The 22682-nt window shown below is 46.7% G+C and overlaps 1 protein-coding gene across 1 annotated transcript in view; it reads left to right on the forward strand.

Annotated features, from left to right (window-relative positions):
- Positions 1 to 22682, forward strand: part of MCM3AP (minichromosome maintenance complex component 3 associated protein) — a 49329-nt gene that overhangs the window by 15276 nt on the left and 11371 nt on the right. The window contains exons 11-20 of the mRNA XM_080801723.1: positions 687 to 928; positions 1223 to 1452; positions 2576 to 2676; positions 5960 to 6091; positions 6484 to 6597; positions 13187 to 13339; positions 14876 to 15073; positions 15685 to 15753; positions 15835 to 15969; positions 18235 to 18388. Coding sequence (XP_080657849.1) covers positions 687 to 928; positions 1223 to 1452; positions 2576 to 2676; positions 5960 to 6091; positions 6484 to 6597; positions 13187 to 13339; positions 14876 to 15073; positions 15685 to 15753; positions 15835 to 15969; positions 18235 to 18388 — 1528 coding nt within the window. The remainder of the gene's footprint in view (positions 1 to 686; positions 929 to 1222; positions 1453 to 2575; positions 2677 to 5959; positions 6092 to 6483; positions 6598 to 13186; positions 13340 to 14875; positions 15074 to 15684; positions 15754 to 15834; positions 15970 to 18234; positions 18389 to 22682) is intronic.

A 22682-nucleotide genomic window follows, 5' to 3' on the forward strand; every position in this document is an offset into this window, starting at 1 on the left:
AGATCAGACACTGCTCGTTAGCGGATTGCATTCAGACCCGTTTCTTTGCAATTCCAAAACCAGTGCTTTTCACCAGTCACTGAAGAAACTAAAGGTAGAGATTAGGGTCTTCCTTATTCTTTCTTTCAAACGTGGCTTCTGCAGGCCAGTGACTACTACTGCCCACCTGTGGTGGCCCAGACAGGCACTGGTGGGTCAGGCCAGGAGCTTCTCTGCTGCTTGGAGTCAGTGTTTTGAGAACCTGATGAAACTCATGGACCCTCTCCCAGTAAATGGCACCATAACGTGCACCGTGTCAAGTTCCAGATTGCTGTTTCTCTGACTCTTCCCTCCGCTTAACTCATTGCCGGCCCCTTCCTGTCTGCTTCCTGCCGGCCAGGCCTCACAGACACACGTGGCTCTGGAATAAGACAGGAGCACGCGGGTGTGTGTGGTTGCGCGTGTGGCCGTGTACAAGTAGGCCAGGAGGCTCCCATGTCACAAGGAAATGTCCAGGCTGGCGGCTGTGGGTACTGTGGGCTGGGGCACCAGATCGGCCTTTACTGCCTCCCTCTTCATTGACACACGGTAGTGGGGTGACCCCGTGATGGGGACGGGGCTCCCGGCGCTGCTGCTGGGAGCTGAGAAGGTGAAGGTAGGCTTCTCACCTATGTAACGCTTCTCTGGGTTCTCTGTGGTCTGGGTAGCTGTGTCGAACTCAACCGGTCCTCGTTCCTGGAACCAGAGGGGTTGTCCAAGGCCAGGAAGTCGGTGGTTATTACCAGGAAGCTGACTGTGTCGGTTGGGGAGATCGTGAATGGAGGGCCGCTGCCCCCCGTCCCTCGTCATACTCCCGTGTGCAGCTTCAACTCCCAGAACAAGTACATTGGGGAGAGCCTGGCTGCGGAGCTGCCTGTGGGCACCCAGAGACCCAGCTTGGACACAGTAGGTGAGAAGCTGCAGTCGCGTGCGGGAACTAGCCTCGCCCTCCAGGAAGCCTCTCGGGGGTAGGAGCGTCTGGCTGATTTTGTGGGTCGGGGTGGGGTTGCTGGGTATTTGCTCTGGGCTCAGGTATTCCTCCCCCTCAAGAGGGGCCTGAATGGCTCCCTGATGGCACCGTACTTGGTTCCCGCGGGTGAAGCATGCATTGTCCCCTCTGACGTCGCTCGGGAGGGTGGCTAGCCCTGAGGGTCACTGTGGTTGCCTGGGGGTTAAGTGTCCTCACTTGCCTGTTCCCTTCCAGGTGGGGGGAAAGGAGAGGCATGTGGGGCGGAGGCAGATGTACCACCACCCACTCTCCTCCAGCAGCCCCTTCCCAGTGCTGCGCCCACACCAGCTTCTCTGCCTCACGTCCCGGCGCCGACCCCGAGCATAGCGCCTGGCCTCTTCCAGCCCCCTGCGCAGCCCCCCATGCAGCCCCCTGCGCAGCCTGAGTTGCTTCCTCCGAGGCCTGCACCTTCGTACTCTGATGCGGTAAGGAATCTTCTGGATTAGGGCTCCGAGGGTTGTGCGGGTGTCCCCAATAGCGTCTGATGTCCAGTCTGACCGTTGTCTGTAGATCGAACCCACAGAGGTGCTTGCGCTGTGGCTCTCGAGTGTTCTGAGTGCCTGCCGGGGCGGCTTGAGCCTTCGTCCTTCTGACAGGGTGCCTGGGGCCCCGAGCTTCGGGCGGCCCTGCACCAGGCCCCCCAGCTCGTTGCCCGTGTCTGCTCGAATGGGCTGCAGCTCAGACTTTGGAGGAGGCGTGGAAGGGCGAGGGCGGAAGGAAGTCCTGCCTCGCACTGACGGCTCTGCAGACACGTGGCTCTCTGTGGGCCACCCCCAGCCCCGTGGAGTGGGCTGTGTTGCGTGGTCTCCCGTGAGGGGTCTAGGGAGAGGCCCTGGCTGCAGTCCCTTAGCTGCAAGTGGCAGGGCTGGGGCCGAGCCCCCAGGCCAGTGCAGAGACCCCGTCTGCGCTGCTGTCCTCAGAGCAGCACTCCGTCGCTTCCTGTCCCCGTGCCATCTGGCACTGCTGACGTGTCTGCTCCGGGTGATGTTCTGCACCGCTCATTGGGGGAGCCAGTGGACCTGTGAGGGGGGACATGTGAGGCCCCAGGCGGCACTGTGTGCCCGCTGATGGGGTTGAACAGGGCCCGTCTACCACACAGGTTGTGGGATCGGGCTCGCCACCCTGCTGCTTGGGCGGGGGCTGGGGCGTGAAGGAAGCCTTAGGTGATTGTGAAGAACGGCTGGAGAAGCCGACTGGGTTTGATGTGGTGTGGGGGGCAGCGGGGGGCGGTGTCGAACAGGCAGCAGGCTTGCCCTGTCCTCGTCTAGAAGGCTTCTCTCTGTTCAGTAGCGGGAAACCTTTCCGGACGCAGCGTGGCCGATTCCCCCATGAGGACTGTCAGATGCCCTCAGACAGTGTCCACTGATGCGGTTGTGAAGGGATGTTTTCGTCCCGGGGCGGGGGGATGCTCCGTGAGACCGTCTTGGGTTCTGCGAAGGTTTCCAGTACCGTTAGGCTGTAGGGCTAGATCGTTCGGTTTTAAGCTCAGTCCGGATCGAGGCAGTGTTTCTCGCTGGCAGCACGCCGACCCGTCTGTCCTCTCCTTAGGACCTGGCTCAGGTGGTGGATGAGCTCATCCAGGAGGTTCTTCAGAGGGACTGTGAGGAGGTTGGTGCCGCCGGGGCGGCCTTCGCGACCACAGCTCTGGGGTGAGTGCGGGGCCCCACCGGCTCCGAAGCTTTCGGCCTGCTGGGGGCATTCCCTGTCCCCTGTGTTTCTCCTTAGAGAGCTGCTGTCAGCCTTGGACAGAAGGTCGCAGCTGCTCATTTGTACAGGCTTAACTCTTGTCCTGTCCTCTAGGCAGGTACGATTGTTCGTGTTTCTGACCTTCTCTTTGTCGTTGGCACGGAGTTTCTGTTTGTGTGTGCTTTTTGAGCAATGTTAGGGTTATTAAAGTTGTAAGTTATGCATTTTATAGCATAATGCAATTTCTTTGGAGGTTTCAAACTACAGTTAGAAATTTCGTATATCTGATTCTATCTAATATTGTAAAGATCTAATCTTAATAAATTTAATAATCAGAATTTTTCTAGGACTTAAACAACTTACTAATTGATTTAGTAAATCAGAGTGTTTTAAGGATTTCAAACATGTTTTAAAAACCCTGTTACACATGAAATCACACAGTGATTAAGAATATAATTGCATCTGTATAAACGTAAGTGACTCAAAAGGGCTACTGTTATTGACAGGGCTGATGGATTTTCTTATACTGGAGTCGGCAGGGAGCCCGATGTGAGGCTCCATCCCAGGACCCTGGGATCGTGACCTGAGCCCAAGGCAGACGCTTTACTGACTGAGCCACCAGGCGCCCTTAAGTTTTTTTATAGTAGTCATCAGAAGAGAGCCGGGTGGTATCTTGTAGTTTTGGTTTGCGTTTCCCTAATGACTAATGATGTTGAGCCTGTTTTCTTGTGCTTATTTGCCTTTTGTGTATCTTCTTTGGAGAAGTCTGTATTCCAAGTCCTTTGCCCATCTTGGATTTGTTTTTTGTTGTTGAGTTTGTAGGAGTTTGTCTATTTCTGGATATCAATCCTATTCTGTTTGGAATGTCTTTTCGGTTTGGTTTGTCTTTTCCTTCTCTTGGTAGTGTTCTTAGACGCACAGACGTCTTAAGTCGTACGTAGTCGTTTTGTGTAACTGCTCTTCCGCTGCCTGTACTTCTGGCTTCATATTTAAGAAAGTGCCAAGTCCAAAGTTATGGATATTTTTCTGTGTTTTCTTCTAAGAAAATGATAGTTTTAACTCTTAAGTTTAGGTCTTTGATCCATATTGGTTTCATTTTCATGTATACGATAAAGATTCAACACCATTCTTTTGTATATATTCTTTGTGCTTTGAAATTACTCTTTTCCTCTTTGAATGGTCTTGGCAGCCTCGTTGGAAATCAACTGGTCATATACATGAGAGCTTCCTTCTGGATTCTCTCTCTTCTACTCTGTTGGGCCATATGTCTTTTTTTTATGCCAGTACCACAGCGTTTTGATTGCCATAGTTTTGTATTAAGTTGTAGTAAGTGTTGACGTCACAAGGCACGAGTCCTTCAATTTTGTTTCTCCTTTTCAAGATCGTTCTACTATTTGATGTCCCTTAAAATTCCATATGAATTTTATGATGAGTTTTTCTTTTTCTTTTTTTTTTTTTTTCTGAGTGAGCGAACGAGCTGGGGTGGGGGGTGTAGAGGGAGGGAGGGAGAGAATCTTAAGCATGCTTCATGTCCAGCACAGAGGCTGACCTGGGGCTGGATCTCATGACCGTGAGATCCTGATGTTACCTGAGCTGGAATCAAGACTGAGCCAGCCAGGTGCCCCTGGGATGGAGTTTTTCTGTTTCTGCAAAATGCTTCTGGGATTTTGATAGTGATTGCACTGAATCCGTGGATTGCTTTGGGTAGTACTGACATCTTAACGTTACGTCTTCCAGACTAGGGGTGCCTGGCTGGCTCAGTTGGTAGAGCATGTGACTCTTGATCTCGGGGTTGTGAATTTGAACCCCGTGTTACTTAAAACGTCTTCTAGTCTATCCACGTGGCTTGTCTTCCCATTTGTTTGGGTCATCCTTAATTTCTCTCAGCAATGTCTTCTGCTTCTCACTGTATAGGTCTTTCGTCTCCTTGGTTAAATTTATTACTAACTGCTTTCTTCTTTTCAGTGCTATTTTAAATCCAGTTATTTGCTTAATTCCACTTTTAGAATGTTCATTGCTAGCATAGAGAAATATTAATTGTTTTCACAGATTTTTATTTATTGATTTGAGAGAGAGAGACAGTGGTGGGGAGGGGCAGAGGGAGAAACAGACTCCCCACTGAGCAGGTAGCCTGAAATGGGGCTCCATCCCAGGACCCCGAGATGATGATCTGAGCCAAAGGCAGGTGTCCACAACCAACTGATGAGCTACCTAGGAACCCGTTTTTTTTTTTTTTTTTGATGCTTATATTTTAATCTTGTTAAACTTGTTAGTTCCAATAGGTTTTGAGCAGAATTCTGGGATTTTCTATATACCAGATCATGTCCTCAATGAATAGATAATAATTTATTTCTTCCCTTATAGTTTGGATGTTTTTTATTTTTCTAACTTCCAATGTAGTATTGAATAGAAGCAGCAAATAGGTCATCCCTGTCTTTTTCCTGCCTTTAGAGGAAAAGCTTTCAGTCTTTCACATCTGAATATGATGTTAGCTGTGGTTTTTTCATATATAGGCTATATCATGTTTAGAAAATTCCTTTCTATTTCTAGTTTTTTGAGTGCTTTTATCATGAAATGGGGCTGAATTTTGTCAGATGCTCTTTCTGCATCAATTGGGATGATCATATGAGTTTTTCCCCTTCAGTTTATTTGTATGTTTGTATTACGTTGTTTTTCATTTGTTGAACTATCATTGCATTCTAGCAGTAAATCTCACTTGGTAATTTTCTATAACCCTTTAAATATATTGTTGAATTTTGGTTTATTGGTATTTTGTTGAGGATTTCCATATTAGTATCCTTCAGGGATATTGGTCTGTGGTTTTCTTACAGTGTCTTTGTCTAGTTTTGGTATCAGGGTATCAGTTCAGGGCAATGCTGGCTTCACAGAAGGGTTTGTGTTTCTTCCTCTTTTCTTCTTCAGATTTTTAGAACCATTTGAGAAGGGTTAGGTGTTAGTTCTTCCTTAAGTGCTTGATACAATTTGTCAGTGAAGCCATCTGGTTTTTGACTTTTCTTTGTTGGGAGGGGTTTGTGAATACTGAGTCAGTCTTTTAAGTTATATAGGTCTATTCAGATTTTCTGTTTCTACATGAGTCAGTTCTGATAGATGTGTGTTTTAGACACGAACTTAATTTTTATGTTAAAGCCAAATAGGAATTCTTTCTTGCCAGTGTTACGTTTAGTTATGTGGCTTGCTTGCCTTTTCTTTATTTATTTGGAACGATACCCCCTCTTCTCCGCCTAGCGTTTCCGACGCTGCTGTGGAGGAGCTGTTAACAGCCGCGACCGCAGGCATCTTGAGGCACATAGCGGTGGAAGAAGTGACGAAGGAAAGGGAGCGAAAGGAGGAGGAGAGGCGGCAGGCGGAAGAGGAGAGGTGAGCGCGCGCGTGGGGTCCGAGTGCGCGGACACAGGACAGAACCCGTCCCGGCCTGGAATGCTCTTGCTGGTGTCCGCTGCACTGGCGTCAGACCCCCGGCTCACCCAGCGCCCTCCTCCTCTGCAGCCGGGTCACGGGTGGGGGTCCGGCGCCGCACCCGCCTTGGGAGCAGCAGCCTCCCCCCTGCAGCTGGAGTTGGGGGCGGGGGTGGCCGTCGGGGGAGCTGCAGTGTGCGTGGCTGTGCGGCTTGGCTGTTGGGGTCGGAGGAGCGGGCTTGCCGGCTGAGGCAGCACAACTCAGATCCCGACTTTTGAGGTCAGGGAGAGTGTTGACGCTTTTTTTTATTCTTAAACGTTACCCTGGTGCTTTTTTTTTTCTTCTACCCTCAGGTTGAAACGAGAGAGAGAGCTGGTGTTAACTCAGCTGAGCCAGGGCCTGGCAACAGAGCTGACAGAACTTGTCGTGACAGAAGGCGTGCGGGAGACCTGCTCCCAGGAGCTGAAGTAAGCGGGGGGCTGGCATCTTGTAGTTCAAGGGTGTGGGCTGGGAGAGAAGCGGGTTGCTGAGGCACTGCGGCCAGCCTGGTGCAGCTCAGGCTGGCGGTGTTTCACGCTGACGAGGAGCTTACCTTTCGCATGGCCACACAGCAAGGCGCCGTCCCTGTCCTTGGGTGTGTGCCGCCTCCGGAGAGGGCCTCCCTCCACTCCGGACCTCGTGTGGTTCCCGCACCGCTTGCGGGCAAGTGTCCGTTAGCAAAGTAACCCACTGGTATCTTCTACGCTCCGAGGTATTTACTGTTAGTTTTTCTCAAGTAGAAGATTCTTCTGTTGTTTCGTATGTTAAAAGATTTCTTTGAGGTGTCTCATTTAAGAATTTTAGTAACTTCTTTTTTTAAAATTGAAGTATAATTAACATGCAGTATCGTATTAGTTTCCGGTGTATAGCATATTTATTCGAAAGTTCTATAAACTATTCAGTGCTGACCATGGTAAGTGTAGTCACCACTTGTCACCGTATGACATTGTTACAGTATTTATTAGTCACTCTTCTCCGTGCTGTACTTTTCATCTCTGGGATTTATCCGGTGTTTGACTGGAAGTTTGTGTGTCTTAATCCTCTTCATCTATTTCACTCATTACCCCCACCTACCTCTGCTCTGGCAACCACCAACGCTCTCGATTTAAAATCTGTTCTTGTTTATTCTTTTGTTCTGTTTTTTAGATTCCACGTGTAAGTGGAATCATATGGTATTTGTCTTTTTCTGTCTTATTTCCCTTGGCACATTATTATCTGTGTCCATTGATATTGTTGCAAATGGCAAGATCTCATTCTTCTTTGATGGCCGGGCAGTAGTCCATTACACACACACACACCCTGTATTTCTATTTATTTATTTATTTTCAAAGATTGTTCATTTATTTATTTGACAGAGATCGCAAGTAGGCAGAGAGGCAGGCAGAGGGAGAGGGGGAAGCAGGCTCCCCGCTGAGCTGAGAGCCCGACGCGGGGCTCGATCCCAGGAGCCTGAGACCATGGCCTGAGCCGAAGGCGCCCCCATATTTTTATTTATTTATGTATCTGTGGACACTTACGTGTCTTCTGTATCTTGGCTACTGTACATAATGCTGTTATAAACATAGGGTGCATGTAACTTTCCAAATTAGTTTTCAGTTTCTTTAGGCGAATACCCAGTAGTAGAATTACTGGACCATATGCCGTTTTAAGTTTTAATTTTTTAAGGAGACTTCATGCTGTTTTCCACAATGGTTGTACTAATTTACATTCCCACCAATAGTAGACAAGGGTTCCCGTTTCTCCACATCCTGGACAACATTATTATTTCTCGTCTGTTTGATTCTGGCCATTCTGAGGTTGTATCTCTTTATGGTTTTAATTCACATTTCCTTGATGATTAGTGATGTTGAGCATCTTTTCATGTGTTGGCCATATATATGTCTTTGGAAAAATGTCTGTTCAGGTCCTCTGCCTGTTTTTAAGTGGGGTTTTTTGTTTGTTTGTCTTGTTTTTTGGTGTTGAGTTCTGCAAGTTCTTTATGTATTTTGGATATTAACCCCATATTGGATGTATCATTTACAGGTGCTTCTCCGGCTCACTGGGTCGCCTTACTGTGTTGCTGATAGTTTCCTTCACTGTGCAGAAGCTTTTCATTCTGGTGTAATCTCAGTAGTTTGTTCTTGCTTTTGTTTCCTTTGTCTTGGGAGACACATCCATAAATATGTTGCTAAGGCTGATGAAGGAGAGTTACTGCCTGTGTTTTCTTTTAGGAGTGTTAAGGTTTCAGCTCTTACACCGAGAACTTTAATCTATTTTGAGTCTCTCTTGGTTTTTTTTTTTGAAGATTTTATTTATTTATTTGTCAGAGAAAGAGAGAGAGAGAGCACAAGCAGGTAGAGTGGCAGGCAGAGGCAGAGAGAAAAGCGGGCTCCCCGCTGAGCAAGGAGTCTGATGTGGGACTCGATCCCAGGACCCTGGGATCCTGACCCGAGCCGAAGGTAGTGGCTTAACCCACTGAGCCACCCAGGCGCCCCCGAGTCTCTTTTTTTAAAAAAAATCTCATTTATTTATTTGAGAGAGAGAGTGAGTGAGAGAGAGCATGAGAGGGGAGGAGGCCAGAGGGAGAAGCAGACTCCCCACGGAGCTGGGAGCCCGAAGCGGGACTCAGTCCTGGGACTCCGGCATCATGACCTGAGCCGAAAGCAGTGGCTTAACCAGCCGAGCCAGCCAGGCGCCCCTCTTTTGAGTTTCTTTTTGTGTGTGGTGTGAGAAAGCGGCATAGTTCAGTGTAGTTTCATTCCCGTACCTGCAGCCATCCAGTTGCGTTACTCCATTTGTTGAAAATTATCTTTTCTCCATTGTGTATTCCTTCCTCCTTTGTTTACAGACAATTGACCATGAAGGTATGACCCGCTATCCCATTCCGTTAGTCTCTGGATCTGTTTTGGTGCCAGTACCATACTATTTTGAATATTATAGTTCTGTAGCATATTGTGAAATTTGGGATTATGATACTTAAAACTTTGTTATTCTTTCTCAAGATTGCTTTGACTATTCAGGGTCTTTGTGGTTCCCTGCAAATTTTAGTGTTACTTGTTTTTGATCTGTGAAAAATGCTGTTGGTATTTTGATAGGGATTGTATTTTCTATTTCTTTGAGTAGTGTGAACATTTTAACAATATTAATTCTTCCGACTCATGAGCATGAAATGCCTTTCTGTTTGTGTCATCTTCAGTTTCTTTCATCAGTGTTTTATAGTTTTCACAGTATAGGTCTTTTACCTCCTTGGTTAAATTTATTCCTAGGCATTTTATTCTTTTTGGTGCAACTGTAAATGGGATTGTTTACTTAATTTCTCCTTTGGCTACTTTGTTATTAGTGTATAGAAATGTAGCAGATTTCTGTGTATTAATTTTGTATCCTGAAACTATTGAATTCATTTATTAGTTCTCAGTTCTGATAGTTTTTTGGTGGAGTCTTTAGGGTTTTCTATATGTAATATCACTCATCTGCAAATAGTGACGGTTTTACTTCTTTTTTTACCAATTTGGGTGTCTATTTCTTTTTCTTGTCTCATTGCTGTAGCTGGGACTTCCAGTATAGTGTCGGAAAAAAAATGGTGAGAGTGGCATCCTTGACCTGTTACTGATCTTAGGGGAAAAGCTCTCAGTTTTTCACCATTGAATATGATGTTTGCTCTGGGTTTTTCATATATGGCCTTTCTTATGTCGAAATGTGTTCCCTCTAAACATACTTTGTTCAGGGTTTTTATCATGAATGGCTGTTATATTTTGTCAAATGCTTTTTCTGCATTTGTTGAGATGATCATATGTTAATGTGTGTCATATTGATTTGCACATACTGAATCAGCTTTGCATCCCTGTAATAAATCCCACTTGATTGTGGTGAATTATTTTTTTTATGTACTGTTGAATTCAGTCTGCTAATATTTTGTTGAGGATTTTTGCATCTGTGTTCATCAGGGATATTGGCCTGTAGTTTTCTTTTTTCGTAGTGTCTTTTTGTTTTTTTGTACCAGGATAACGCCGGCTTTGTAGAATGAGTGTTTGCACATTCATAGACTGTTTTCCTTTCTCTTCTCTTTTTTGAAATAGTTTGAGAAAAAACAGGTAGTAATTCTTATTTACATATTTGATAGAATTTACCCGTGAAGCTGTCTAGTCTTGGACTTTTGTTTGTTGGGAGTTTTTTGATTACTGATTCTATTTCATTTTTCTGTTTCTTCCTGATGCAGTTTGAGAGGATTATATGTTTCTAGGAATTTATCTATTTCTTCTAGGTTGCCCAGTTTGTTGACATATAATTTTTCTTAATATTTTCTTATAACCTTTGTATTTCTGTGGTGTGAGTTGTTACGTCTCCTCTTTCATTTCTGATTTTATTTATTTGAGTCCTCTCTTTCTTGATGAGTCGGACCAAAGGTTTATCAATTTTGTTTACCTTTTTAAAGAACCAGCTCTTGGTTTTATTGATTTTTTTTCTATTTTGTGTTTAACTCTTTGTTTTATTTATTTCTGCTCTAATCTTTATTGCTTCTTTCCTTCTACAAGCTTTGGGTTTTCTTTGTTCTTTTTTCCCCAGGTCCTTTAGGTGTAAAGTTAGGTGGTTCATTTGAGATTTTTCTTATTTCTTGAGGTAGGCTTGTATCATTATAAACTTCTCTCTTGGAACAGCTGCATCCCAAAGATTTTGACTATTGTGTTTTCATTTTCATTTGTTCCCATGTACTTTTTTTTTTTTTTTAAAGATTTAATTATTTATTTGACAGAGAGAGAGAGAGAGGTTACAGGTAGGCAGAGAGGCAGGCAGAGAGAGAGGGGGAAGCAGGCTCCCTGCTGAGCAGAGAGCCCGATGCGGGGCTCGATCCCAGGACCCTGGGATCATGACCCGAGCCGAAGGCAGAGGCTTAACCCGCTGAGCCACCCTGGCGCCCCTCCATGTACTTTTTAAACTTCTTTTGATTTCTTGGTTGACCCATTTATTGTTTAGTAGCCTAATGGGGAAGGAGCCCCCATTTGTTTGTGTTCTTTCCAAATTTTTTCTTGTTATTGACTTTTAGTTTCATACTGTTGTGTTTGGAACAGATGCTTGATATGATTTTGGTCTTCTGAAATTTATTGAGACTTGTTCTGTGGCTTAACAAGTGATCTGTCCTGGAGAATGTTCAGTGTGCACTTAAAGAATATGTATTCTCCTGTTTTTGGATGAAATGTTCCATGTCTATCTCTTAGGTCTAATGGGTCTCATGTGTTGTTCAAAGTCACTGATTCCTTCTTGATTTTCTGTCTGATCTATCCATTGATGTAAATGTGATTTTAAAGTCCTCTACCATTACTGTATTACTGTGAGTTTCTCCTTTTATGTCTGTTAATATTTGCTTTTTGTGTTTAGGTGCTCCCATGTTGGGTATATGGATATTTACAATTGTTATGTCTTCTTTTTGGATTGTTCCCTTTATCGTTATGTAGTATACTTTTTTGTCTTTTGCTGTGACCTTTGTTTTAAAGTCTACTTTGTCTGATAAAAGTATTGCTTATATGGCTTTTTTTTTCACTCGCATTTGTATGGTGTATGTTTTGCACCCCGTTACTTTTCAGTCTATACGTTTTTAGGTCTGAAGTGAGTCTCTTACAGGCTGGATCTTGTTGCTTTAGTCCATTCACTCATCCTGTGTCTTCTGATTAGAGCATTTACATTTAAAGTAATTATTGATAGGAGGTAGATATGTGCTTATGGCCATTTTGTTAATTGCTTGCTTTCTGGGTTTTTTTGTTTGTTTTGTTTTTTAAATAGTTCTCTGTTCCTTCACTTCTCTGTTGTGGTTTGGTGGCTTTCATTAATAATATACTTGGATTCCTTTATTTTTTGTGTATCTATTATAGGTTTTTTGTTGTTAAAGATCTTATTATTTATGAGACAGAGAGGGAGAGAGTGAGCGTGTGCACAAGCAGGAGGGTTGGCAGGCAGGGGGAGAGGAGAAGCAGGCTCCCCGCTGAGCAAGGAGCCTGACGTGGGGCTCGATCCCGGGACCCTGTATAACGTAACATCTTACGTGTGTAGTAGTCTGTGTTAAGTTGATGGTCGCTTGAGAACTTTGTTGTTTTTACCTGCATGGTTCAGGGTAGAAAGAAGCTCAGTGTGCAGGGAAATCTGTCTCTGTGCTTTAAGCTCCCCTGAGATAGCCTTGAACGTGATGAACTATATTCGTTGAGAGCACAGATTCCAGGGCAGATGGAGGACGTAGCCGGCGGGCTGAAGCGCTTTGTTTAAGTAATGTTTCTTTCCATCTTGAATAAATGGGAGTCTGTTTCCCTGTTTCCTATAAGCATGCGACCTCGTAAGCGGTGGATCGGTATCTGTTCTTAGTTCCAGGTAGGAGGGGTAGGAAATAATGTAAGAGCTAGGCCTTGCCGAATGTATTTTCCCACAGTCCCAGGAGACCTGGGCTTCCGCTCGGCACCAGGGCTGTCGCCACCTGCCATGGAGGATGGCCACTGGAAACACATCTTGCTTGTTGAAGCTGCTTTGATTTTGTGACTAAGCGTATTTCATAATATTTTCTGTGCTCCCTTGGTTGACAGAATGTTGTCATAAAAATCTTTTAGATATTGGTTTATTGGAGGGCCATTGCCATGTGAAACATGGGCTGCCGGTCTGTCATGTACTTGGGACACTTCTCATCGCAAACATCAGATACTGCTGATGAGAAGGTGTTGTAGTTTCCTTACTGGTCATTTAAAAATTAAAATTTGTAACTATTTTATTAAGATAAAGGTTTATTGATTGACTATTTGCAAGGGCTCTGTTGGACCTATGATGTAGTACCCCATACCGCTTTCATTCTTTTTTTCTCTATCTTTTCAGGTGTCTGTACGTTAAGTAAAATGAAAATCTTTAAGCTTCTCTCTCTCTTTTTTAAAAAATATCTTATTTATTTGACAGAGACGCAATTACATTTCAGTAGCAAGGATGTGGCTCTTGCCATCGCGTAGGGCAAGCCCTCAGTGTGTGTGGGCCTGGGTGCCGTGCCCGCATCCTGATTGCCCTCTTCTGTAGGAGTGCAGTGGAGACGGACCAGAAGGTCCGCGTGGCCCGTTGCTGTGAGGATGTCTGTGCCCACCTGGTGGACTTGTTTCTTGGGGAAGAGATTTTCCAGACTGCGAAGGAGACCCTCCAGGAGCTTCAGTGCTTCTGCAAGTATCTCCAGCGGTGAGTCCTCTGTCCTTACAGATGAAGTGGATGCACGTGGAGAGAGCCTTTGACAAGATTATGCTTTCGGAGATGGTTACATACACACGTGAAACACGCTCCTTCCTGATGGGGGGGCGCTAAGGGGATAAGTAAGCAATGAGATTGGGAGCTGTTCTGTATTTCGACGAGTATTTCTAGGCACTTTCTCTCATTGACCCACTGCTCTCGACACAGGGAGATGGCCGTGAATAAGCCAAACAACTTCCAGCTGTATGCACCCACAGGGAGGAATTTCTAAAACATAATTTATAGTGAAAAAAGCAATTCTTAGGGAAATGTGTACAACATAGGGTGTGTACTCAAAGTAGATTGTTTCGGATTTACATATAGTCGTATAACCATGGGGAAAAGGAAGACGACGAACAGGAACTTAGCACAGTGGTCACCTTCGGGAGCAAGAGGGGGGGTGTGGTTGAGTAGGGCCCAGTGCTGGTCATGGCCACTGCTGTTCGATTGGTTGAAAGTATGTGGCTGTTTTATTTATCATTAGTCTTTAAACTGGGCATGTACTATGTTTGTTGTATGGTGCTTCATTTCATAATTTCATTTAAAATAAGTAACAGTGTACCTTGAAGTTTCAACCATGTACAGGGGACTAGAGGGAGAAAGGAGTCTCTGTTCCACAAGAGACCTCCATTTCCCTCCTCAGAGACAACTGCTGAGTACCCATCCAGAAGCCTTCTGCCCTTTTTCGTGGTAGGTAGGACAGACGACAGCACGTTCTCTCCTCCGGGCCAGCCCTTCTTTTTTTTTTTTTTTTTTTTTTAGATTTTATTTATTTATTTATTTGACAGAGATCACAAGTAGGCAGAGAGGCAGGCAGAGAGAGAGGAGGAAGTGGGCTCCCCGCTGAGCAGAGAGCCCAGTGCGGGACTCGAGGGATCATGACCTCAGCCGAAGGCAGAGGCTTTAACCCACTGAGCCACCCAGGCGCCCCCGTGCCAGCCCTTCTTTACTCTGTTTGAGGTCAGGTGAGGCCTGTAACCACCACCACATATTGGACTCTTCCAGGTGTCGGTGGCCCCACGAATGACCTACCTGGTTCTTAGTTGATGGACTTTCACGTGGCTTTTCTTTGTAGCTGTGACAGAGAGTGCTGCGGGGACTGTCCTTGTACAGACCTTTCACACGGGTGCGAGGACACCTGGAGAGAAGCTCCCAGAAGTGGTGTTTGCTGGGTCAGAGTATGGGTGTGTCTCGAATTTGTACCCGTATTTGCCAGACTGGCTTCCAGACATGGTTTGGCTTCGGTGCTTAATTGAAGCTCGATAGTTTTGTTGTTCACCACCACTCATCGGCTGTCACGACTTCCCTGTGCCCGAGTATTAATTTTAATTCTGATTTATTTCTCAGTTTGAGGATTCTTGCTGAAAAAGACCTAAACATTGCCAGAAAATGTGCTTCCGTATGTTACAGTGCTGGACTGTGCTTTTGCGTTTGTCCCTGTAGTCAACTTTAAAGTACCCAGTGATGATACGATGCTGTATCTTCCAGGTGGAGGGAAGCCGTCGCGGCCCGGAAGAAACTGAGGCGCCAGATGCGAGCCTTCCCTGCGGCACCCTGCTGTGTGGACATGAACGACCGGCTCAGGGCATTAGTGCCCAGTGCAGAGTGTCCCATTGCTCAGGAGAACTTGGCCAAGGGCCTTCTGGACCTGGGCCACGCAGGGAAAGTGGGCATCTCCTGTACCAGGTTAGCGCTCGGCCTGCCGCGGCTACCTGGTGCTCCCCCGCCGCTCCTGGCTTTATAGAGAGAACAGGGAGTAATGTGTGCATTTGGCGGGAAGACGGGCAGAATCAGAGAAAGTGAAGATAGACACAGGACTGTGTTCCTGAAAGCTGTTTTCCTCTCCAGTTCTGGACATGTGACATGTCCTACATGCTTTGAATTCACGTGCCTTTTCCACTTCGGACACTCAGGGCCTGGTAATTGAATCTTACTGAGAATCACCTGTTTCTCTTCTGCTCTTTGTGGATATACCATGTCCGTTCTTGTTGATGGGAGTTCTTCTGTCCTCAAGAGCGTGTTCTAGAGGGCAGGATTTTTGTCTGTGCACCGCTCATCTCCCGTGGGTGGCACTAGGGACGATAGATGACTGCTTGATATTTGTGGAGTGAACAGGTCTATTGACTAATTGGTTTCTTCATCAGCAAAAGTTTTCTTGCTCTCCTAAGCATTCCCCGTCAGGAGACTCTACTAAGCAGTTACTGTCCACTGCAAACATCATTAAGTAATTTGTCAAGCTCCTTGCATGGGCACTGAGCTGGCCTCGTGCCGACAGTGTCCTTCTCCTTTCTCTGTAGGTTAAGGCGGCTCCGAAGTAAGACGGCGCACCAGATGAAGGTTCAGCACTTCTACAAGCAGCTGCTGAGGTCTGTCACGCCCCCGGTGCGCCTGCTCCTCGTGCTTGGGGCTCGTGCGCTGGCTTACCCGCTCTGCTCTACCCCTTCCAGTGATGCGGCATGGGTGCCCCTGGACCTGCCGTCTCTCGTGGCCGAGCACCTCCCTGGGAGGCGGGAGCGTGTGTTTTGGAAGCTGGTGCTGGTGTTGCCTGATGGAGAAGAGCAGTCCCCAGGGAACCCTGGCAGGTCAGGAAGGGTTTCTCTCTCTGGGCTTTGAGGTCGAGAAGGTGACTGCCGGAGGCGGAGTGACTTCTCTGAGAGCATCAAGCATGAGGGACCTGAAGTCTGTGTTGTTTGTGATTTGAAGTTGACACTTAAGATTATTTAAATTTTCACGCTGTAAACTGGGCCCGGGAACATTTAAGGGTCAGTCCTCGTTTGAAGCTGTGCTGAGTGGAGTGACCGGGGCCTGCCCCACTGTCGGTTCTGGGGGGGCTTGACCGGGGCCTGCCCCACTGTCGGTTCTGGGGGGGCTTGACCGGGGCCTGCCCCACTGTCGGTTCTGGGGGGGCTTGACCGGGGCCTGCCCCACTGTCGGTTCTGGGGGGGCTTGACCGGGGCCTGCCCCACTGTCGGTTCTGGGGGGGCTTGACCGGGGCCTGCCCCACTGTCGGTTCTGGGGGGGCTTGACCGGGGCCTGCCCCACTGTCGGTTCTGGGGGGGCTTGACCGGGGCCTGCCCCACTGTCGGTTCTGGGGGGGCTTGACCGGGGCCTGCCCCACTGTCGGTTCTGGGGGGGCTTGACCGGGGCCTGCCCCACTGTCGGTTCTGGGGGGGCTTGACCGGGGCCTGCTTCACTGTCGGTTCGGGGGGCCGTTCCAAGTGTGTTGGCTGCAGTTCCTTTTTTTTTTAAGGAAAAAAACTGGTATTTTAAGAAAGAAATCCGGGAAATTGAGATGGCATTATTTCCTGTAAGCACACGGCCTTCAGAATCACTTCAAAGCGGAACATGTTACTTTTCTTTTTTAGCAACTTTATTGACATGTAATTCACATGTTATAGATTTTACCCATTGAAAGTTTCTGTTTCACTGGGTTTTAATCTTCAGAGAGTACAGCCGTCACCACGAATTCCAGAACAAAGAAATCCCGTGTCCATTAGCAGTAGTCATCGTGCCGTTGTTGTCAGCGCCCGGAAACAGCTAACACATTTACACATTTCCTGTCTTCGCTGTGTTTTCCTGCGCTCGACATCCTGTATGAAGGGAGTCCTCCTGTCCGTAGGGTTATGACTGGCACCTTTCACTCAGCCGTCATGTTTTCTGGATTTTATCTTGTAGCAGATACCAGTCCTTCATTCTTTTTTTGTGGCTGAGTAATAGACCGTTGTATGAGTACAGCACATTTATTCATCAGCGGATGGGCCTTTGGGTTGTTTCTGCTCTGTGGCTATTATGACTAATTCTGCTGTGAACATTCACGTGTATGTGTTTGTGTGGACACATGTCTGCAGTTCCGTCTTTTACAGACCTGGGAGTGGAATTGCAAGGTTGTGAGGTCACTTTAGGGTTAAAAGTCATTGAAGAATTGCCAAACGGTCCCACAGTGGCTGCACCATTTTCTGTTCCTGTTAGTGGTGGGTCAGGGTACTAAGTTCCCTGAATACATTCCTTTTTTAGCAGTTACTATTGAAACACATACGAGCTCAGGAAAAAGTCATAAAGATTGTAAGACAGCTGAGCAAAGAAGAGAGTTTTGTGGTATTTTAAAAGTATTTAAATGATGATTCATTTCTTAGAACAAAACAGCTGTCTTCTGATTCACTAATAAGTTTGTTCACTAAGAAATATACATTACAATAATTCTTAAGAGCTCAGGCATGAAATTTGATTCTGTAAAACGTGTATATAGTCGATCCTTGTATGACATGGGGGTTAGGGAGGTCAGTCCCCCCTACACAGATAAAAATCTGAATATAACTTTTGACTCCTCCAAAACTTAACTACTAATAGCCTGCTGTTGACCAGAAGCCTAACATAAACAATCAACATGTATTTTGTATATCTGTTACATACTATATTCTTATAATAAAGCTAGAAAAAAATTTTATTAAGAAAATCATAAGGAAAATGCATTTTTAGTACTGTACTGTCGTTATTAAAAAAAATCTGCATATAACTGGACCCACATAGTTCAGACGTGTGTTGTTCAAGGGTCAGCTGTATTTCAGACTCTGAAGGACCTTTTCTATCACTCACAGTCTTCTCAGTGCTTCGGAACTGCAGATCACGCGGTAGTGGAGCAGGCTCACGAGTGCCCCTCCTGCTGCCCCTGGAGGTTCTAGCGGCAGTTTGCGGTCACAGCTGGTTTGTCTAGCTCAGCTGCGCAGCGAGAGTTGGTGTCTGTGAACCTGCATGTCTCGTGTTTCTCTTCATTACTTTTCCTAAAAATCTTGATAGTTTACGTTTAGAATTAGAATCTTTTTGAAGGTGTTGTTTTCTTTTTTTCACAGAATTTTAGCAAACTGGTTACAAGTCAAGTTCATGGGAGGCGATGGCTCAGTGGGCAGCACAAACAGCGAGGCTGGGGGCATCCAGACGCTCGCTCTGTTTCACGCGCTCAGCAGCAAAGGGGACCGGACTATTGCTGTCAGTGTGTGTATAAAGGTGAGAATCCCGTGTATTTACTTTTGTGGTTTTCTTATTTCACTCATTCCTAGACATTATTGGAATCATATAAATACCTTGAAGTGGTTTTGAAGGAGTGTAGGAGGCTCAGAAGCCGTGTCATGTCCCTCCTCATGTCCTGATGACATCCCATGAACACCCTCTTGGTGTGACATACCAAGCTAGATTCTCAGGAGTGCAGTGAGCCTTAACCATTTCAGGTCACAGACCTCTTTGAGAACTTGGGGGAAACTCACAAACCATCCTGAACAAACGCATGGATTCACATAATCACGAGCCCTGAACTCCACGGGCCTCCGGTAATTAACCCAAGAAGGATAAGAGACAGAGCATTTCACAGAAACGCAGTGCCTCTTGTGTCCTGTGGTTTGCCAATAGCTGACATTTTGTTACAATAGCTTCTTGATACATCAGTTTTTACAGAAGACGAATGGTTTTTAACCCTGTGCAGTTTTCACTGAACTGGGTCCCAGCTACTGTAGAAGTTCAGTGTTGGGCATTTCAGGTCAGTTGGTTTTGTTTTATATTCAAGTTGTCCCCAGTTTTGGATTGTAAGTTCTAATTTTTGTTCTTTATAGGTGTTCATATAGTACAGATGGTAACTGGTTCCCTGAGAGATTCCTTTTTTTTTTTAAATTTAAAGATTTTATTTATTTATTTGGCAGACAGATCACAAGTAGGCAGAGAGGCAGGCAGAGGGGAGGAGGGAAGCAGGCTCCCTGCTGAGCAGAGAGCCCGATGTGGGGCTCAATCCCAGGACCCTGAGATCATGATCCGAGCCGAAGGCAGAGGCTTAACCCACTGAGCCACCCAGGTGCCGCAAGAGATTCCTTTTTTTTTTTAATTGAAGTGTAGTTGATGTGCAGTGTTCACATGGATCTCAGGTATACTGCATGATGATTTGTAAGTCTGTCCGTTACGGTGTACTCAGCACGGTGTATTCACGGTCCCCACGCGGCGCTGTCACAGTAGCATTGACTGTATTCCCTGTCCTGTGCCTTCTATCCCCGATTACTCATGCCGTGCCTGGAAGCTCGTGACTCCCACTCTCCTCCATTTTGACAAGCCCCCACGCCCTCCCCTCTGGCAGCTGTCACCTGGTTCTTGAATGAGAACCTATTTCCTCATTAGTTGCAAGCCTACATAAATAAATTGTAGGTATTCGTGGTATTAGTGTATGTGTTCAGATAAACCCAGATGGGTATTTTATTTGCTTGGAGTAGAGCTGTGCAAGGTAGAAAGTGTGGGCTTTTGGCTGGAGCAGATCTGGGATTACAAGGGCTGCTCTGGCCGCTCCTCGAGCGTAGTTGTGGTGCCGTCTCTAACGTGGTCATGACTCACTGCGCCAAGGTCTCATGACGGCCAGCTGGGCTGCGTGCTCCGATGAGGGCTCGGCGAGAATCTGCTCACCCCCGTGTGTCCTGACTTGGCCTACTGCGCCCAGACCTCTCCTCTTCCTAAGAAAAGTCACCTTCGTGTCACTCTTTGCTCACCTGCATGTGATACTGTACTCCATGTTCCCTCTTCAAATCGGAACTACTTTAAATTGTAGTTTGGTTATAGGGTTTTTATTTTGTGTTTCCACTTTATTTTATTTATTTTAGTTATTTACTTATTTAGGTAAATGCCACACCCAAAGTGAGGCTTGAACTCACGATCCTGAGATCAAGAGTCACATGCTCTTCTGACTGAGCCAGCCGGGGGCCTGTGCTTTTCCATCTTAATACTATTTATTTTAATTTCTAAATGTAAAAGTAATACATGTGTGAAACTTCAGAAATACAGGAAATACAGAGGAAGCATAAAGATGGTGAGAGCCATTTATGCCCTGTTTCGGGGTCGTGGTCATGTCTTGGCTCATGTTCTTCCCTTTCTTCCTGTGACCGTAAAGTCACCTTTTACCAGCTGGACGATCGGGTTGCTGTTCGTCTTACCTTTATTCTTAAGTCTTTTAGTCAAAGCAGTGCCTGCAGGTCTTTAAAAAGTCAGACAACCTCTCGTGATGTATCACGAGGCCCAGCAGCCCTTGCCCCTCTCCCAGCCCTGTCCCCAGGGCGCGATTTCTGTTGTGTTTCCGGATCGCGCGCTTCCGATGCTCTTTCTCGGCTTACCTACTTCAGGGGTTCTTCCCGGACTTCCCATTAAAATACATCTTTTGCTACACAGCAAATTACTCCCAAGCTTAGCAGCTTCAAATAGCAAAACGTTTATTATCTCATAGCTTCTGTGGGTCAGAAGTGCAGGGGTGGTTTAGTTGGGGCCTCGAGCTCAGGGTTCCTCACAGGGTAGAAATGGAGACGGAAGCCAGAGCTCTGGTCTCCTTCCGAAAGCGTGACTGAGGGACGATCACTTCGAAGCTCCCTCTCGTGGTCGCGGGCACGGTTCACTTGCTCGCCGGCCGTGGTTGGGGCCTCTCCACGAGGCAGCTTACAACATGGCGGCCGGCGGCCATCAGCTGGCCAAGATGGCGGAGTCTCTCTAACCTGATCGTAGAGGTGACATCCAGTCACTTTAGTCTGATTCTGTCTACTCAAAGCGAGGCAGGGCCGGGGATCGCGCAAGGGCATGGGCACTGGCAGGTGGGATCGTGGGGGCGTCCTCGTGGCTGCACCCCGTGCCGCGTGGGGAGTGAACTCTTACATCATGGTCCTCCCCAGCCCTCCCCAGTGTCCGGGGTGGCTACATCATCACTTTATCTTACCTCAGTGAGCGGGGTCCCATTTTGATGGCCGTGTGACTGCTGTTTGCCCCAGAACCAGCAAGTGTTCTGTGACTACATCTCTTACTTTTTTGGCAAGTAATAGTTGCCTTACTTTCTCACTTAATGTCGTTTTCTCTGTATCTTTGCTTAATTTTTGCCCAAATATGCCAGCACGTGGGCTGTGTACATCTCAGGAGAGGTTTCCAGATGCTCTGTCGCTTCACCTTACCCTTCCTTTGAGAAAGTGCCAGCCTCTTGCTCCCCCCGGGCTGACCTTGAATCCCAGCGTGTGGCTGCCACGCGGTCTCCACACCAGTTGCGTGGTCCTGCTCCTTCCCATGCTGACTCTGACCTTGGGCAAGTTCTTTGTGTATGAGTGCTCTTGGGAGCCCCCTATCTTTTTTTAGTATTTTATATTATTGTTTATTTGTATAACGCCAACAGGGTCTCTGCTCTCTGAGCACTCCTGGTTTTCATTTTGTTCATTTCCTCCCATTACCTAGTGTTTGCTTTGTTTCTTTGTTTTGGTTTTTAATCTATCTCGGACTGGCTTATACCTCTTGGAGAGAAAGCCTCTCACCTTCAGAAGTCACACCGCGTTCCTCATCCATTCATTCAGGTCTGCATTTCACACGTATTTACTGAGTGATTTCTCTGTCTTGAAGCATTATTCCAAGTGCTGGGGATGTAGCAGAAAGCAACACCAATCCCCGTTTTTAGGAGCTAATGTCCCAGTGGGAGAGGGAAGCTGTTGGAGGGGAAGTGTCGAGCATGCCTCCTCCGTGGCTGATAATCCAAATTATGACTGTCATTCTCCCCTCTCCCACTCCTGCTTGCTTATGTGTTTTATTTTATTTTGTGTTATGTTCTTATTTTTATTTATGTATTTATTTCATGATGACTGGTGCACTCCTTAACCCCCATCGCCTGTTTCACCCACCTCGCCTCTGGCGACCATCAGTTAACGGTCTGTCTGTTGGTTTGTCTCTCTTTCTCTCTTTTTTCCCCCCTTTGCTCATTTGTTTTGTTTTGTAAATTCCACATGTGAGTGAGAGATCCTGTGATCCCTCTTTTACCTAAGAACAAACTGAGGCTCTGAGAAGTTAGACTAAATTGCCCCCGCCACAGAGCCGCCGCGTGGTGGCACCGCACACAGGCGCCCTTGGGTGCAGTGGGTTAGAGCTGCCACGCCCTTAGGACCACAGCGGACTCCTACCGAGTGCTTATTTGGTCCTGCCGTTGGCAGCAGCAGCTATGTTTTTTCTTGGTTTCGTTTCCTGTTTGGTGGGGCTCCTGTTCTAGTTTCTTCCAAAGAAAGGCTCTGTGGGAACGCGATTTTCTTATTCCTTGACTCTCTGGACATGTGTTTACCCTCATTTGCGTTACGGGTTAGTGAGGTTTGTAGAAGTGTGGGTTGAAAGGTTTTCCTTCCAGTTTTGCGTTGCGGTCACCTGGCATCCGGAGCTGTTGCGATGTCTCAGGTGATTCGTGTTCTTTTCTCTGTAGCTTGTTTTTCTCCCGAAGCCTGCGCTTTGTCCCCGGGGTTCTGAAGGTCCACTTGGGTATGCCCGG

This window comes from Martes martes, assembly GCF_963455335.1.
Source record: "Martes martes genome assembly, chromosome: 1".
NCBI classification, from domain to species: Eukaryota; Metazoa; Chordata; class Mammalia; order Carnivora; family Mustelidae; genus Martes; species Martes martes.